The 19,369-nt window shown below is 37.6% G+C and overlaps 1 protein-coding gene across 1 annotated transcript in view; it reads right to left on the bottom strand.

Annotated features, from left to right (window-relative positions):
- The window catches only part of Vmn2r80 (vomeronasal 2, receptor 80), a 46,118-nt gene that overhangs the window by 10,088 nt on the left and 16,661 nt on the right, over positions 1–19,369 (bottom strand). Inside the window, exons 2-5 of the mRNA NM_001103368.1 lie at positions 16,385–16,676; positions 14,999–15,808; positions 13,110–13,337; positions 2,735–2,858 (exon numbers count right to left, since the gene is read on the bottom strand). Coding sequence (NP_001096838.1) covers positions 2,735–2,858; positions 13,110–13,337; positions 14,999–15,808; positions 16,385–16,676 — 1,454 coding nt within the window. The remainder of the gene's footprint in view (positions 1–2,734; positions 2,859–13,109; positions 13,338–14,998; positions 15,809–16,384; positions 16,677–19,369) is intronic.

Raw genomic sequence — 19,369 nt, 5'->3', positions numbered from 1 at the left:
TGGCTCAACTATGTTCATATCAGTTTTCTTCCTACTAACTAGAAACTGGAAACAACTTAGATATCCCTTAACTGAAGAATGGATAGATAAAGAGTAATTGGTATGCCTACAGAATGGAGTACTATTCAGCCATTAAAAACAAGGGCACCATGAATTTTGCAGGGAAATTGATTGAACGTGAGACTATCATCCAGAGATTGGTAGCCCCAAAGGATTATCATGGTATATTCACAATTATACGTGGATATTAGCCATAAGTACAGGATACACACAATACACACTAAAGACACAAAGCTAAAGTAAAAGCAGCACTCAAGTGAGGGTACTTGATTCTCACTTAGAAGGTAGAATATAATAGTTATAGGAGGCAGACGGAATGAGGCATCTGGGTGGCAGAGGGGACAAGGAGGTGACTTGGAGTGTTCCTGGTCAAGTGTACAGAGAAACACAGGAGAGGGATAGAATGCCAGGAGAGAGACTAGAAATCCGTAGTGTGAGGTATAGGATGGCAAGAATTATGAGGATATGATAAAGATTGCTGGGAGCCCCCAGCAATCAAAAGGGTGACCTTACCTCAGAGTCATAATAGTGGTTCTTTGGAACCTGAAAAGTGTACCCCCTTTAGCCAGGAAGCCCCTATTGAAGCAATAGGGAAACGAACTCACACACACAATTTTTCACTCTGAATTCATCCTTTCTACAAGAGTTGCAGAAATAAGGGTTGTGGTAGAGACTGAGGGTAAAGACAACCAATATTCCCAATAGAACCAATAGAGACAATGGTCGCACTTCAGTTTCATCCCATTGGAAAATACCAATTCCTGAAATTATTATTGATAGTCTCTCCTGCTGAATGAAACAGATGCAGACACTCTCAGACAAAACCTGCCCCTCCCTACATATGGAGCAGATGAACAGCAAAGAAATGAAAATATAGCTATCTATATAGTGCTTGATTGTCTGTCAAATGTTTTTCTAACTTGGTTGCCTTCTCTGGCCTCAGTGGAAGAGGACTTGACTAGTGATGTAGACAAATAATAGCCAGGTTAGATGACAGCCAAAGGTGAGGGCTCCTGCTTCTGATTGGAGAATGAGAAAGTGGATAGGAGAGGGATTTTCTGAGGATGAGAACAAGAGGTGAGGCATGGATTGGGATGTAGAATAAATAATAAAAACAAAATTATCGTGCCCCTGTCAGAAATGTGTTATGTTTAATACAATGTACATATAGAAAATGGGAATTTATTTCACAAATAATACTGAAAGAATCAACAAATAGCCTTCTTTTTCACATCAATGTTATTAACTGTAAATCCCTTCTACTTATGTTTACTATTCAACCTGGAGTGGCACAATGCTTATTCTACACCTGCTGATTGTAGGCACCTTGTGACTGGCTCATGCTTGTTGTTCTTATTTTGACATAGTTTAACATTTCCCCCAAATTTTCTGGAACTTATTATTCTTCACTTCATGTCTTGATGAATGAATACAGGTGTGTGCAGTGTTCAGTAGATCTTGGCATATTCACTCCAGCAACATTACATTCACCCATCTACCAGTGCATCAAAACGTGGATATGTTACCAGTTCTCATTTTAAAGGATGTCACATGACCTTTCTACACATTTATATTTGTTTCCAGTAGTTCTAATGAGAACATACATACACTATTGATATTTGGGTGTTAATGAGTTAATGAGTAACACAACATATTCTAAACTTTGAGGACATCCCCACTGTTGAGTCAGTTACAATAATATTTTCAAATGGTACATAACTATAGTTTCAACTTCATTAGTAGATATGGAAATATTAAATATATAAAATAATTACACTTCTTGAAAAGTGAATTAATTTATAAAATTCTATACAAAATAGGTATTCAGTTTTTTAATTCCATCCCTTACATCTTTGACTGTCTGTCTTTCAGCCTGTTTACAATAACTTAATTTCTTTGTCTATGACTGTCTGTCTTCCAGCCTGTTCACAATAACTTAATTTCTTTGTCTAACGTATTGTTCAAATGCATTTACTGGGTTGAAGGAAACCTGGCAATAAAATGTTGTAATTATATTAATTTAGAAACTTTCTTATGCCCTAAAACAGATCAAATACAGAAATTGCAACTGGGAAAATGAAATAGTTTCTGGGTCCACTGTATGAAATAAGACAATTATGGAACTACTATAGCAAAGCTAAATTATTCAAATTTAAATGTAATGCAAGTATCATTAAAGTTTGCTTTCAAGATTAATATTTTGTTTTTTGTTTTGTTTTGTTTTGTTTTGGTTAATTTTTTTTTTGAGACAGGGTTTCTCTGTGTAGTCCTGACTTTCCTGAAACTCACTCTGTAGACCAGGCTAGCCTTGTACTCAGATTATCCACCTGCTTCTGCCTCCCAAGTGCTGGGAATAAAGGCATGTGCCACCACCACCTGGCCAAGATTCCAAAGACTTAATATTCAGAATATTATTGATTAAATTTATGCTGAAATTGCACATTCATCTTTGCTGTGAGGAAGTGAATTCTTGATCCCACAATGCCTACAATGACTAAGAAGGTGAATCATTCCTATGTGTTATTTTAATAGAACATACAGGTAAAAGATTCAGTTGTTAAACTGAAGTAACGTAATGGTCATGTGGTTCCCTTGTCTCATTTTTTTCCTTTACTTAGTTTTGTGAGAGCACTGTAGAAAGAATGGAAAATCCTCTGAGAAACTTGTCCTTCACCTGTTTCATTGGAAATCTCATTGTCTGGGCAAGGAGTGCAGTCAAAGCAACAGGTAGGCTTGCTCTCCAGGGCAACTTTCCTGAATCCAGGACTGCAGCTCTCACTGCATACAGAGTGAGGAATCTGAAAAATATTAAATACAAGATACAAAACACTTAGCTCTTAATTAGTGCACAAGTAAAGTATGTATTTTATAATACAGAAAGTATATTAATTAAAATTTATACCTAAATATGTTGGTTTTTGCTGTTTTCCTCCATTGGCCATTGAATGAAAGTGGAAATGACCTTTGGTCAGCAACGGCCATCACTTTCCTTTCCTGAATTTAATGAAATCTGCCCAGTGTCCTAAAATTAGCCCTGTCATAATCCTCTGCCTTAGGGAACTTCACCCTCAAACTGTGATGTTACAAATAAAATTTTTCTATCCTCATATTAATTTTGTTGCCTACATGTTTCCAACAATACAGTTAAGTATAAATGGGAAATACTCACTTTGTTCTTTATTTGTCAAAGGCTTGAAATCAAAGGCCATCTGAAAACTGACAGTGACTGTCTAAGCTAAGTGTCTTAGGGTTTCTATTGTGATAAAATAGCAGGACCATAGAATATTGTGGACAAAAAGGCTTATCGTCAGTTGAAATAAGGACTGGAGTTGAAGCAGAAAATTTGAGAAAGTAGTGGAAATGGAGAACATGTACTATTTCTCTTTACTGTCATGCTAATTGTAGCTTTCTCACCTTAGATTCTTAAACAACTTAGGACCACCTGCCACCACCCAAATGTTTTATAGGCCATTTGTGATGTTAGTGATTTTTTCCATTAATTAATATTTTATTCCATTTATATATCAAATGCCACCCCTCCTGGTTCACCCCCAAAGAGTCTCCCCTTCCTTTTTCTGCTGGAAGGGTGTGCAACCAGAGTATATCCTGTCACCCTGGCACACCAAGATTCAATAGGATTAGACTCATCCTCTCTCACTCTGACCAAAGAAGGCAGCTCATTTGTGGAATGAATTCTCCAGAAGGGTATCAGCTTAAGGAAGGCACCCGCTTCAGCTCTTGAGGAACTCACATGGAGATTGAGCTGCACATATGCTACATATATTGGGGGTTGGTGGGGCTAAGTGCATCGCATGTACACTATTTGATTGGTGGATCAATCTCTGAGAGTCCCGAAGTGTCGAAGTTATATGACTCTTGTTCTTCCGGTGAAGTTCCTAACCATCTCTGGACTCCAATACTTCCATAATTGTCCTGTAACTCTTTTCAATGTTAGGCTGTGAGTCTCTTCATTTGTTTCAATTAGCTGCTGGGTGGAGCATCTGGAAGGACAGTTATCCTAGGTTCTTTTTTTGCAAGCATAATATGTATCATTATTTGTGTCGGATTGATACTTGCCCCTGGAATGGTTCTCAAGTTGGGCCAGTTATTGGTTGGCCATTCTCTCAGTCTCTGCACCATCACTGCATTTCTTGTACCTAGGAATAATTTTGGGTCAAAAATGTGATGGCTATGTTGTTTTCCTTATCCCTCCACTGCTGGGAATGCTTGGCCATAGAAGGTGTCCTCTTTATGTGCCATATCTGCAGTGCTATTGGTCTTAGTTATCATCACATGCACTTACTACTAGTAGCCTTCCTAATGAGATGTCTCTGGCACTTCTTTGAGATTGCCCCAAACCCTCCACTACTGCCAGGTGCAGCTCACTTTTTGTTCTCCTGATGATCATAACATCTCTCCTGACTTTTACAAGACCTGATACTGAGACCACCATTCCCTACCACATTCTGTCTCACAGAAAGTTACCTTTCTCCATCTACCTCTTATGACTATTTTATACTCCCTCTAAGTGAGATTCAAGTATCCTCAATTTGGCCTCCCTTTTTTGTTTATTTTCTATTGGTCTATAGATTGTAAAATGGGTATCTTATACCTAATCGCTAATATCTCTAATAAGTAAGTACATACTATACATGTGTTTTGAGTCTGGATTACCTCCTTGAAGATGATATTTTCTAGTTCCATCCAATTTCTTGGAAATTTTAATGTTCTAAGTTTTATAGCTGTGTACTATAACATTGTGCGAATGAACCACATTTTCTTTTATCCATTTTTTTTTTTTTTTGGTTGAGGGACTTCTGGGTTGTTTCCAGTTTCTGGCTATTATGAATCAGGCTTCTATAAACACTGGGTAGCACATGTCCTGATATGTTGGAGTAGTTTTGAATATATTGTAGGGAGCAGTATATCGGTGTCTTCATGTAGTACTATTTCCAGGTTTCTGAGCAATTACTAGATTGCTTTCTTATGTGCTTGTGCAAGTTTGCAATCTCACCGCCAATGAATGAGTGCTCACATTTCTCTGTGTCCTCATTAACATATACTATCCCTTCAGTTTTTATCTTGGCCATTTTGGTTGTGATAGATTCTCAGGGATATTTTGATTTGCATTTACCTGATGACAAAGGTTGATAGATGTTTCTTTAACCACTTCTAGTACATTTGAGACTCCTCTTGTGAAAATTCTCTGTTTAGCTTTTATCACATTTTTCTTTCTTTTTTTTGTATTTTTTTATTTTATTAAACAAATAAAATTTATTTTTAAATGTACAACTTAGTATTTTCATTTTTTTTAAATTAGGTATTTTTTTTCATTTACATTTCCAATGCTATCCCAAAAGCCCCCATAACCTCCACCCCACTCCCCTACCCAATCACTCCCACTTCTTGGCCCTGGTGTTCCCCTGTACTGAGGCATATAAAGTTTGCAAGACCAACAGGCCTCTCTTTCCAATGATGGCTGAGTAGGCCATCTTCTGATAAATATGCAGCTAGGGACATGAGCTATGGGGGGGGGGTACTGGTTAGTTCATATTGTTGTTCCGCCTATAGGGTTGCAGACTCCTTTAGCTCCTTGGGTACTTTCTCTAGCTCCTCCATTGGGGGCACTGTGATCCATCCAATAGCTGACTGTGAGCAACCACTTCTGTGTTTGCTAGGCCTCAGCACAGCCTCACAAGAGACAGCTATATCTGGGTCCTTTCAGCAAAATCTTGCTAGTGTATGCAATGGTGTCAGCATTTGGAAGCTGATTATGGGATGGATCCCCGGGTATGGCATTCTCTAGATGGTCCATCCTTTCGTCTCAGATCCAAACTTTGTGTCTGTAACTCCTTCCATGGGTTACATGTTTTGTTCCCAACTATAGGAAGGGGCAAAGTGTCCACATTTTGGTCTTCATTGTTCATGAGTTTCATGTGTTTTGCACATTGTATCTTGTATCTTGGGTATTCTAAGTTTCTGGGCTAATATCCACTTAGCAGTGAGTAGATATCATGTGAGTTCTTTTGTGATTGGGTTACCTCACTCAGGATGATACCCTCCAGGTCCATCCACTTGCCTAGGAATTTCATAAATTGATTCTTTTTAATAGCTGAGTAGTACTCCATTGTGTAAATGTACCACATTTTCTGTATCCATTCCTCTGTTGAAGGACATCTGTGTTCTTTCCAGCTTCTGGCTATTATAAATAAGGCTGCTATGAACACAGTGGAGCATGTGTCCCTCTTACTAGTTGGAACATCTTCTGGATATATGCCCAGGAGAGGTATTGCTGGATCCTCCGGTTGCACTATGTCCAATTTTCTGAGGAACCACCAGACTGATTTCCAGAGTGGTTGTACAAGCTTGCAATCCCACCAAAAATGGAGAAGCGTTCCTCTTTCTCCACATCCTCGCCAGCATCTGCTGTCACCTGATATTTTGATCTTAGCCATTCTGACTGGTGTGAGGTGGAAGCTCAGGGTTGTTTTGATTTGCATTTCCCTGATGATTAAGGATGCTGAACATTTTCTCAGGTGCATCTCAGCCATTCTGTATTCCTCAGGTGAGAATTCTTTGTTTAGCTCTGAGCGCCCTTTTTTAATGGGGTTATTTGATTTTCTGGAGTCCACCTTCTTGAGTTTTATATATATATTGGATATTAGTCCCCTATCTGATTTAGGATTGGTAAAGATCCTTTCCCAATCTGTTGGTGGCCTTTTTGTCTTATTGATGGTGTCTTTTGCCTTACAGAAGCTCTGAAATTTTATGAGGTCCCATTTGTCAATTTATGATCTTAGAGCACAAGCCATTGCTGTTCTATTCAGGAATTTTTCCCCTGTGCCCGTATCTTCGAGGCTTTTCCCCACTTTATCCTCTCTAAGTTTCACTGTCTCTGGTTTTATGTGGAGTTCCTTTGATCCACTTAGATTTGACCTAAGTACAAGGAGATAGGAATGGATCAGTTCGCATTCTTCTACATGAGAATCACCAGTTGTGCCAGCACCATTTGTTGAAAATTCTGTCTTTTTTCCACTGGGTGGTTTTAGCTTCCTTGTCAAAGATCGAGTGACCATAGGTGTGTGGATTCATTTCTGGGTCTTCAATTCTATTCCATGGGTCGACATTTCTGTCGCTATATCAGTAACGTGCAGTTTTTATCTCAATTGATCTGTAGTACAGCTTTAGGTCAGGCATGGTGATTCCACCAGAGGTTCTTTTATCCTTGAGAAGAGTTTTTGCTATCCTAGGTTTTTTGTTATTCCAGATGAATTTGCAGATTGCCCTTTCTAATTCGTTGAAGAATTGAGTTGAAATTTTGATGGGGATTGCATTGAATCTGTAGATTGCTTTCAGAGGGATAGCCATTTTACTGTATTAATCCTGCCAATCCATGAGCATGGGAGATCTTTCCATCTTCTGAGATCTTCTTTGATTTCTTTCTTCAGAGAGTTGAAGTTCTTATCATACAGAACTTTCACTTCCTTAGTTAGAGTCACATCAAGGTATTTTATATTATTTGTGACTATTGTGAAGGGTGTTGTTTTCCTCATTTCTTTCTCAGCCTGTTTATCCTTTGTAGAGAAAGGCCACTGACTTGTCTGAGTTAATTTTATATACAGCTACTGTGCTGAAGCTGTTTATCAGGTTTAGGAGTTCTCTAGTGGAAATTTTAGGGTCACTTATGTATACTATCGTATCATCTGCAAAAAGTGATATTTTGACTTCTTCCTTTCCAATTTGTATCCCCTTGATCTCCTTTTGTTGTCGAATTGCTCTGGCTAGGAATACAAATACTGTGTTGAATAGGTATGGAGAAAGTGGGCAGCCTTTTCTAGTCCCTGATTTTAGTGGGATTGCTTCCAGGTTCTCACCATTTACTTTGTTGCTGGCTACTGGTTTGCTGTAGATTGCTTTTATTATGTTTAGGTATGGGCCTTGAATTCCTGATCTTTCCAAGACTTTTATCATGAATGGGTGTTGGATTTTGCAAATGCTTTCTCCACATCTAACAAGATGATCATGTGGTTTTTGTCTTTGAGTTTGTTTATATAGTGGATTTCCGTATATTAAACCATCCCTGCATCACTGGAAGGAAACCTACTTGGTCAGGATAGATGATTGTTTTGATGTGTCCTTGTATTCAGTTAGTGAGAATTTTATTGATTATTTTTGCATCAATATTCATAAGGGAAATTGGTCTGAAGTTCTCTATCTTTGTTGGGTCTTCCTGTGGTTTAGATATCAGAGTAATTGTGGCTTCACAGAATGAATTGGGTAGAGTACCTTCTGTTTCTATTTTTGGAATAGTTTGTGAAGAACTGGAATTAGATCTTCTTTGAAGGTCTGATAGAACTCTGCACTAAACTCATCTGGTCCTGGACTTTTTTTTGGTTGGGAGACTATTAATGACTGCTTCTATTTCTTTAGGGGATATAGGAGTGTTTAGATCATTAACCTGATCCTGATTTAACTTTAGTACCTGGTATCTGTCTAGGAATTTGTCCATTTCATCCAGGTTTTCCAGTTTTGTTGAGTATAGTCTTTTGTAGAAGGATCTGATGGTGTTTTGGATTTCTTCAGGATCTGTTGTTATGTCTCCCTTTTCATTTCTGACTTTGTTAATTAGGATGCTGTCAGTGTGCCTTGTAGTGAGTCTGGCTAAGGATTTATCTATCTAGTTGGTTTTCTCAAAGAACCAGCTCCTCATTTGGTTGATTCTTTGAATAGTTCTTCTTGTTTCTACTTGGTTGATTTCACCCCTGAGTTTGATTATTTCCTGCAGTCTACTCCTCTTGGGTGAATTTGCTTCCTTTTGTTCTAGAGCTTTTAAGTGTGTTGTCAAGCTGCTAATTTGTGCTCTCTCTAGTTTCTTTTTAGAGGCACTCAGAGCTATGATTTTTTCCACTTAGAAATGCTTTCATTGTGTCTTATATGTTTGGGTATGTTGTGGCTTTTCATTAAACTCTAAAAAGTCTTTAATTTCTTTTTTTATTTCATCCTTGACCAATGTATCATTGAGAAGAGTGTTGTTCAGTTTCCATGTGAATGTTGGCTTTCTATTATATTGTTGTTATTAAAATCAGCCTTAGTGATCTGATTGGATGCATGGGATAATTTCAATATTTTTGTATCTGTTGAGGCCTGTTTTGTGACCAATTATATGGTCAATTTTGGAGAAGGTACCATGAGGTGCTGAGAAGAAGGTGTATCTTTTTGTTTTTGGATAAAATTTTCTGTAGATATCTGTTAAATCCACTTGTTTCATAACTTCTGTTAGTTTCACTGTGTCCCTGTTTATTTTCTGTTTCCATGATTTGTCCATTGATGAAAGTTGTGTGTTGAAGTCTCCCCCTATTAATTGTGTGAGGTGCAATGTGTGCTTTGAGCTTTACTAAAGTTTCTATAATTAATGTGACTGCCCTTGCATCTGGAGCATAGATATTCAGAATTGAGAGTTCCTCCTGGAAAATTTTACCTTTGGTGAGTATGAAGTGTCCCTTCTTGTCTTTTTTATAACTTTGGGTTGGAAGTCGATTTTATTTGGTCTTAGAATGACTATTCCAGCTTGTTTCTTCAGACCATTTGCTTGGAAAATTGTTTTCCAGCCTTTCATTCTGAGGTAGTGTCTGTTTTTTTCCCTGAGATGGGTTTCATGTAAGCAGCAAAATGTTGGGTCCTGTTTGTATAGCCAGTCTGTTAGTCTATGTCTTTTTATTGGGGAATTGAGTTTATTGATATTAAGAGATATTAAGGAAATGTAATTGTTGCTTCCTATTATTTTTGTTGTTAGAGTTGTCATTCTGTTCTTGTGGCTGTCTTCTTTTAGGTTTGTTGAAGGATTACTTTCTTGCTTTTTCTAAGGCATGGATTCTGTCCTTGTATTGGTTTTTTTCTTTTATTATCTTTCGAAGGGCTGGATTCGTGGAAAATAATGTGTGAGTTTGGTTTTGTCTTGGAATACTTGGGTTTCTTCATCTATGGTAATTGAAAGTTTGGCTGGGCACAGTAACCTGGGCTGGCATTTGTGTTCTCTTAGGGTCTGTATAACATCTGTCCAGGATCTTCTTGCTTTCATAGTCTCTGGTGAGAAGCCTGGTGTAATTGCAATTTGCCTGCCTTTATATGTTACTTGACCCTTTTCCCTTAATGCTTTTAATATTCTATCTTTATTTAGTGCATTTGTTGTTCTGATTATTATGTGTCAGGAGGAATTTCTTTTCTGGTCTAGTCTATTTGGAGTTCTGTAGGCTTCTTGTATGTTTATGGGCATGTCTTTCTTTAGGTTTGGGAAGTTTTCTTCTATAATTTTGTTGGAGATATTTGCTGGCCCTTTAAGTTGAAAATCTTCATTCTCATCAACTCCTATTATCCGTAGACTTGATCTTCTCATTGTGTCCTGGATTTCCTCAATGTTTTGAGTTAGGATCTTTTTGCATTTTGCATTTTCTTTGATTGTTGTGCCGATGTTCTCTATGGAATCTTCTTCTACCTCTTGTATTCTGTTGCTAATGCTTGCATCTATGGTTCCAGATTTCTTTCCTAGGGTTTCTATCTCAAGCGTTGTCTCACTTTGGGTTTTCTTTATTGTGTCTACTTCCCTTTTTAGGTCTAGTATTGTTTTGTTCATTTCCATCACCTGTTTGAATGTGTTTTCCTGTTTTTCTTTAAGGACTTCTACCTGTTTGGTTGTGTTTCCCTGTTTTTCTTTAAGGACTTGTAACTCTTTAGCAGTGTTCTCCTGTATTTCTTTAAGTGAGTTATTAAAGTCCTTCATGATGTCCTCTACGATCATCATGTGGTATGCTTTTAAATCCGGTTATAGCTTTTCGGGTGTGTTGGGGTGGCCAGGACTGGACAAGGTGGGAGTGCTGCGTTCTGATGATAGTGAGTGGTCTTAGTTTCTGTTAGTAACATTCTTACATTTGCCTTTCACCATCTAGTAATCTCTGGAGTTAGTTGTTATAGTTGTCTTTCGTTAGAACTTGTTCCTCTAGTGATTCTGTTAGCCTCTATCACCAGACCTGGGAGACTAGATCTCTCCTCTGAGTTTCAGTGGTCAGAGCACTCTCTGCAGGCAAGCTCTCCTCTTACAGGAAAGGTGCACAGATATCTGGCGTTTGGACCTGTCTCCTGGCAGAAGATGAAAGCCCAAAACAGGGCCTGTCCCAGAAGCTGTGTCACTTCAGCCTGTCACAGAAGCTGTTAGCTTCTGTAGTCCACACTCTCACCTGTGCAGACTAGTCTCAGAGGGATCCGGGATCCAAGATGGCTCCCCCAGGTGCTCTGGCAAAGCCCTTCTGTGTGGGACGGTCACCTCTCCTCTGGCAGGGAAGGTGCCTGGATGTCTGGAGCCTGAAAAGGTGTCTGCCTCAGAAGCTGTCCTCTAGGGACCTTGGGGGTGTCCACCGACTCAGCACCCAGGTGACCTGAAGCTGGTGCTGACCGGAAGGGACTTGTGACCCTGGTCATGCCGGGTTTTCTGCTTCCCTAATGCTGTCTCAGGTCCCGTGCGATTGGATTGGAACAGAAGTTCCACATTTTTCATTTGGGTTATTCACTTTTTAATTTTGGAAACTAACTTCTTAAGTTCATTATTATTTGAAATATTAGACCACAGTTGAATGTAGGGTTAGTGAAGATCTTTTCCCTGACTACCAGTTCCCATGCTTGTCCTATTGACACTGTTCTAGGCCTTATGAAACTTTTCAGGGTCATGAGGTCCCATCTATTAATTTTTCCATTAACCACCAAGGAAATTGTTTTCTGTACCAATGGGTTCAAAGCTATTCACCAATTTCTCTTTAATTGATTCAGTGCATCTGGTATTGTGGTGAGGTCTTTGATCCACTTCAGACTTGGGTGTTTTGAGGAGTGATAAATATGGATCTATTTGCATTGTTCTACAAAGCAGGTATACCATTAGAACAGAATCATTTGTTGAAGATACATTCGTTTTTCATCATATGGTTTTGACTTCTTGTCAAAAATCAAGTGTCTTTAAGTGTCCTTCTGAGAATGGATTTCATTCCACTGATCAACTACCTTGTATCTATACAAAAACTAAGAAGTTTTTATACCATTGCTCTGTCGTTCAACTTGAGACCAAGAATGGTAATTACTCCAGAGATTTATTTTATTGGTAAGGTTCATTTTTGTGTCCTGGATTGTTGTTCTTCAATATGAATTTGAGAGTTGCTCTTTCAAATTCTGTAAATAATTGTGTGGAACTTTTGATAGGAATTATATTGTATTTGTATATAACTTTGTTAAGTATGTGGAATTTTGGTAACAGTCAAAAATTGTTCATTGTCACTAATCCAACTAATCTATGAAACTGGAAGATTTTTCTAATCTTCTGAAATCTTCAGTTTCTTTTTTCAGAGACTTGAGGTGATTTTCATTTATGTCCTTTGATTTTCTTGGGTATTGATGTGGTCAATAATAGCAACCAAGGGTCATTAGATTCAGAAAAATATAATATTTACTTATATTAGATACATACCCATCTCTGGGCCAATTAATCCTATATTCAAATTTCAACATTTATTCCCCTTTGGAGCATTGGGAGCAGATGTACCCACTTTCACTAATAGTGAAAGACTTATTGGCTATTGTAAAGAGTGTTGTTTCACTAATTTCTTTCTCTTTTTTCCCCCATAAATAAGGGAAATAAATACATCCTCATTATAATGGTCCCTCATGTGATAAAAGAAGTTTGGAAATATTATTCCTACTAAGATTCTTCTCAGGGAATTGCAATTTATGTTCTTATGAAAATAAATTTACCTATGACAAGAAAGCCAATATAAACATCCTGATATCTCTTTAGTTACAATGATCTCAGAAAGGACTAATTTATATCCTTCCTTTAAATGATAAAATGAATAGATAATTGGAAAATATTTAAAACACATCCACCAGAATAAGTCATCAGTAAAAATCTTAAGATTGATAGTTTTTAGTGTATTGATGTGGTCAATAATACCAACCAAGAGTCATTAGATCCAGAAACATATAATATTTACTTCTATTAGAAATAAACCCACCTCTGTAAATCCTATGGGCCAATTAATCATATATTCAGATATTGACAATTGTTCCCCTTTGGGAGCACTGGGAACAAATGTACCCACTTTCACTAATTGTGAAAGACCTGTTGGGAAATTCCAAATGTTGGTAATATCATACTCTGGATCTGCCTTCCTTTTCCAGTCCAGAACCACGTGGTCACCAACAGAATTTTTCACTTGAATCTTCTTCAGAAAAGGGTGAAGCTAAAACATTTATGAAATCCTGTCATGAAATTGCAGTTACAAAGCCATAACTAAATTACAAATAAAAGTTATTTCTTGACTGTAAATGCATCTTGTATGTAATATAGCATGTTAATGCTGTTTTAATTAATTACCTATGGGGTTGAACGAAGGAAAGCTTAGGAGAATATAATTATTTGTTTTTGTAAATGTCAGTTTGTATAGAATATGATTTGTCAAGCAGTGCCTAACAATCAAGGATTAGACAGAAAACAAATGTCAACTTAAAAAAAATTCTAATTACATCATTTCTATCACTATAATCTAATGGAATAAAATATAATTTTAAGAATCTGTGCAATACTGTGAAAGGAGTTTACTTTGCTCCATTGTTTTTAATTGTTTTAGTAGTATGCAAAATACTAAAAAATGATGAACTATATAGTAAACAAATCTCAACTTCTCTGAAAACTAGCTATCTCCTTATATTTTCTGAAATTTTCATAGCCTCAATATTTATGATGAGGTAATTTGAGTTTGGTGGATAAGCAGAAGTGGTTTACAGCACATAAAATTTCTAATGGCATCCAGGAATATTGAATATGTTTTGTGTAAAATCAACATGAATACTTGTTTAGTTTAGTTTTGCTTGGTCTTGTTTTTAGACTGTTTAATTAAAAAATCAGACTTTTAATAAACTTAATAATGTAGAATATATCACAGTTTTCAAATTAGACAGGGTAGTCTAACATGAATTGTTAGCCAAGTTCTATATATTTTGATAACTTCTATGGATCCAGAGGGACACAGAAGGACTGTATGTTTCACTATCTTAGAGAATGCTTATGGTTCCTAAGAATAAAAAGGCACACAAAAGTTTTCCATGATCCAAATATGAGAACACCCAAGCCCTCATGATATACACCTCTTAAGCCAGCTACATCAGGGCAACTCTAGAAGACATAGCAGGCAGGCAATTGGGTTTTAGATAATTCCAGATGCAGTAAAATTGACAACCGTGAATACCCATTACTACTAACTTACGATGAAGTTAGTAACATTACTACTAGGTTACGATGAAGAAAAACAAATTATTCTTGTTTATCTGCAGTAATATATTCTTTAATCAATATTTTCATGTTATTTACCCTCTAATCACCTTTCCTCTGATAATTATCATTTTACTTCCTAAATCTCCTCTATAAGATGTATCTAGAAAATTGTTTTCCATTATTCATATTATTTTAAGTTTAATTATTCAATTCCATCCTAATTGCAGCTCTTCTTTCTAGGTTATCCCTCAGACAACCTATATCCCTGTTGCCCATCAACTTTTTCTCTGAGATGGTGGAGTCTTCTCTGCAAGTTACCCACCCTGAGATATCAAACCTCTTTAGGGTTAGATGCATCACTGAAAACCTGGGTGTTCCTACTGAGAAATTACAAAGAAAATGTTCATACTTTTTCTAACAAAATAATAATTACTCTGTTAAATGGAATCTTCCATAGGTGCACTCATCATGCTTATAGACATGTAAGTACATTGATATCTAGTCACTGAAATATATGCTACCTCTTATAGATTATTGAATGGAAAAATAATCTAACATAATTAGTTTGAGAGATTTTAAAGCCTCTGTTGTCATATTGGGGAATTTAAAATACAAGTAATTTCACATTACCTGCCAGGGGAATAACAGAGTCCTATCAATATTTGCCTGTGGTTGAAATTGTATTTGACTGAGTGTTTTCTCATGCAGACTGTAGGCCACTGCGAGCACAGCATTGTACACATTGTAACTCTCTTCAGTCATGGTCATTGTAAAAATGTTCCCTGGCAACAATTCCAAAGAGGCATTCTGCAGACAGTTTTCAAATATTTTACATTCAGAATGCAAAAATGAGCAGTTGAAATGCCAGTACCACAATAAATGAAGAAAAATATCTTCTGGGTACTTGTTTGGGGTGGCTTCTTGCATAAACTTTTTGAAACCAGTAATCTCCTCATAATGGGGGGAGAAAATGAGAGCCCCATGGGATAATTCTATCATATTATATAGTTCCAAGTTTGGACAAAACCATTTTGAATTCATAATCCAAATTTTTTTCATGTTGTATTTTCTATATGTGCTTTCTATTAAAGTTAATAGAATAGAAGTGGGTCCATAAATTACAATCACATCTGCTGTTGATGATTCTAGAAAGTGGATAAGATTTTGGGATAGCAAATGAAGTAGGGTTTCCTCCAGATATAATACTGTTTGCACGAAAGCTATGCAGATTCTAGTTTTGTCTAGCTCCTTTCTAAAGTCTGATAGAAACTGAGCACCTCTGTGGTCATCTGTGATGATCAGTCCCACCCAGTTCCAGCTGAAATGAAGCATCAAAGAGGCAATACCAGACAATAGAGCTGTGTCTTTGGGGGCCATCTGGTAGAGAGATTGAAACTGGTTTCTATCAATCTGAACAGGATCAAAAGGCCCAAAAGTAAGCTGAAAGAAATACAAAATGTTAAAACGGAGAACAAGAATTGCCATTCAAAATGTCTTAGTCTTAAAAGACAAAATGAAATTATTAAACTTTCCACATTGCTGTTGATCACCAAAGGAAGTCAGTACTGGAACTCAAGCAGGTCAGGAATCAGGAGGTGATGCAAAGGCCATGGAGGGATGTTACTGGCTTGCTTCCCTGGCTTGCTTAGGTTGCTTTAAAATAGAACCAAAGACTTCCAGCCCAGGGATGGCACCACCCACAATGGGCCCTCCCCTCTTGATCACTAATTGAGAAAATGCATTGCAGCAGGATCTCATGGAGGCATTTTCTAAACTGAAGCTACTTACTCTGTGATAACTCCAGCCTGGGTCAAGTTAATACAAAACCAACCAGTATACTATATTTAAAAGTAAAAACAAAAATAAAAACAAAAACAAAAACAATGTGTCTTTGTCTTTGTCTTTGTAGATGATAATTTAACTTAATTAATCAAAATTTGTATCTTTCATTTTGCAAACAGGTCAATTCAAAGAAAAGCAACCTGGCTGCCCATCACTCACATCACTTGCTCTCACCTGAGGAAATTTGTAAAGATCCAATATGGTCCAAATTGTTTCAGATGTTTTCCATGATACTCCAGTAAGTGTAACAGCTGAATTGCTTTCTTTTCTACATGTATAATTAGGGATCACGCTACTCAAACCCGTGAGCCAAGAGAATACAGTCCTAAAAATGTTCCTTCCAATAGCTGGCAGATTATAAATCTCAAGTCCAAGAGAGGTGTTTGGTAAAATATGGGAGTTCAAGTTGATCTCATTGATGGCAAATAACATGGCCAAAACGAGTTGGTAATTTCGTTCACTCATCCTGCAGAGAAGTATCACAGCATTCACATGGGGAACTCATAATAATTATACATACAACTTTAGTGCACTAGTTCTATACTTTGAATGGTTGTGTTTGCTTAGAACACGTACTTTTATGTCATCCAATGAATTGTTTCAATTCAAATGATATCCTAAAACAATTGTAGTTAATGAGATCCTAAAAGGGGAACCTTGTGGACTATAGACCCAAGAGAGCTTGCTTTCTCTGGTTTGTAGATGTGGAAATATAAGATAATTCAACCATAAAATCAAGTCTATTTCTGTAAAGTTATCCACTCTTCTCTTCCAGCACAAAAATTATGCAAATTAATTGATTCTTCATTAAGCTGCCAAATTCCTGTGATAGACCATTATGAAAGAACTCACTTACTGATTTCAAACTATCTGTGGCAAGATTTTGATTTTGTACAAACTGTTTATTGTTTGTTCACCTTGGAAAATAGGTGCATATCACATTCTCAGCATGGACTAGAGATTAAATACCTTTTGCAAGAAATAATGTTCAGGAAGGAAATTTTATTGGATAAACCCTCAGGAACTCTGAATTTCTCATTAGCATAAAAACTTTGGTTTTGGACATGTGACCACAGGTGATGTTTCCTTATGTGGGAATTATGGCACATGTGCCATTTAAGGAATCAAGTAGGGTATAGGGAGATACCTACCATCTCACGTGGGTATCTGCTGGGTTCTCAGACCCACTCAAGCTTATTATGTTTTATGGCATGGTGTGTAATCCCACAGGAGAGATCTTAAGAAAACACTGAAAAGGATCAGGCATGATGGCAAGGGATACTTTGTGTGAATTTTTTCACTATAGTAGGCTGTTGATTGCCAAACTTGTTGAAAGTAAAGTACTAACTTAGTTGTCAATTCTTGGAATTGGTATTTCTATAGCCCATCACTGGTCTAATACTTTGTGAACATATGTCCTTTCTCACTTGTATTTTGGATGTGATATATATCTGACCACTAATAGATAGGCAGAAAATGCAATAGCAAAACTTCCAGGAGATATGGGGATTCTTCAAAGCAAAGGGGAGAGATTTGCTAGCAGGACACTGACATTACTGTTTGGACGTGAAAATGAGGAGAGAAGTAGAGCTGTCTATATCCAGGACATAGTGCCAGCTTTTGAATTAGTCAGCTTGAAAGCTATCTGGTAATCTGCTCAGCTAAAACTCCTAAGTTTTAAAATATTAAAAAGTGTCTATATCATTATTTATACCACCAGTAGGTCCAAGAGTCCCACTACATGGCTACAATATTATCATAAAGAAGCAGAAGCAGGCATATCTATAAATTCCAAACCAGTTTGTGCTATATTTTGCCATCCAGACTGTCCTGGATATACAATGATCCTACCACAAAGAAAACGAAAGAATAGAATAAATCCAATGTAAAGTCTCAAATATTCTTAGAAATTATTAAGTTTGCATCCAGTTTGGGCCAGTGCCTAGAGGAGACCTTGGGCATCAACTCCTCAGCCAGTTCCACAACACCCAGAGGAAGACCCACTCCCATGTGCTCTAACATACTCAGGATCATAGGATCAGAGGTGCGGAGAACACAACATCTGTCACAACACAGGAAATAACTGGGACCATTGTGTCCCAGGCACCAAGGAACTCCACACAACCAGTGTCATGGGCTCTTTTCAGTCTGAGCTAGTGCCCTGAGCAGAGCTTGGACATCAACTCATCAGTCAGTCCCACTACACCCAGAGGAAGTTACACTCCCAGGCACTCTAACATGCCCAGGATCATAGAATCAGAGATGCCCAGAGAACTCCTTGGTCCCTAACTCAGCATCCAGTCCCACAACACCCAGAGGAAGCTCCACACTCAGGAGCTCTGACACACCTAGGATCTTAGGATCACAGGATCTCGAAATTACAGGATCACTGAGACAGCTGAACTCTGAGGAGTTCTGACACAACCAGGATCACAGGAAGGACATATCTAGTCAGATAGAGAGAGGGCAGGTAGAACTAGAGATAATCAGATGGCCGGATGCAGGCATAGAACATAAGCATCTGAAACCAGGGTTACCTAGCATCATCAGAATCCAGTTCTCCCACCATGGAAAGTACTGGATGCACCATTACAGCAGAAAAGCAAGTTTCAGATCTAGAATCTATTATCATGATGGTGATAGAGGACTTTGGGAAGGGCATGAATGGTCTCTTAAGTAAATACAGGAGAACACAGGTAAACAACTAGAGGCCTTTACAGAGGAAACACAGAAATCCCTTAAAGAATTACAGGAAAACACAATCAAACAGGAGAAGGAAATGAACAAAACCCTCCAGGATATAAAAATGGAAATAGAAACAACAGGGAAATCACAAGGGGAGACAACCCTGGTGTTAGAAAGCCTGGGAATATTAGGAGTCATAGATGCAAGCATCACCAACAGAATGCAAGACATAGAAGAGAGAATCTCAGGTGCAGAGGATACCATAGAAAACATTAGCACGTCAAAGAAAATGCAAATGCAAAAAATTCCTAACCCAAAACACCCAGGAAATCCAGTACACAATGAGAAGACATAAGGATAATACTTGTAGAAGTGCACTGGCCAGTTTTGTGTCAACTTGACACAGCTGGTGTTATCACAGAAAAAGGAGCTTCAGTTGAGGAAATGCCTCCATGAGATCCAACTGTAAGGCAT

Source organism: Mus musculus, chromosome 10 (assembly GCF_000001635.26).
Source record: "Mus musculus strain C57BL/6J chromosome 10, GRCm38.p6 C57BL/6J".
Taxonomy (NCBI): Eukaryota; Metazoa; Chordata; class Mammalia; order Rodentia; family Muridae; genus Mus; species Mus musculus.
The sequence above is the reverse complement of the archived record's forward strand: the minus strand, read 5'-3'. Positions and strand labels throughout refer to the sequence as shown.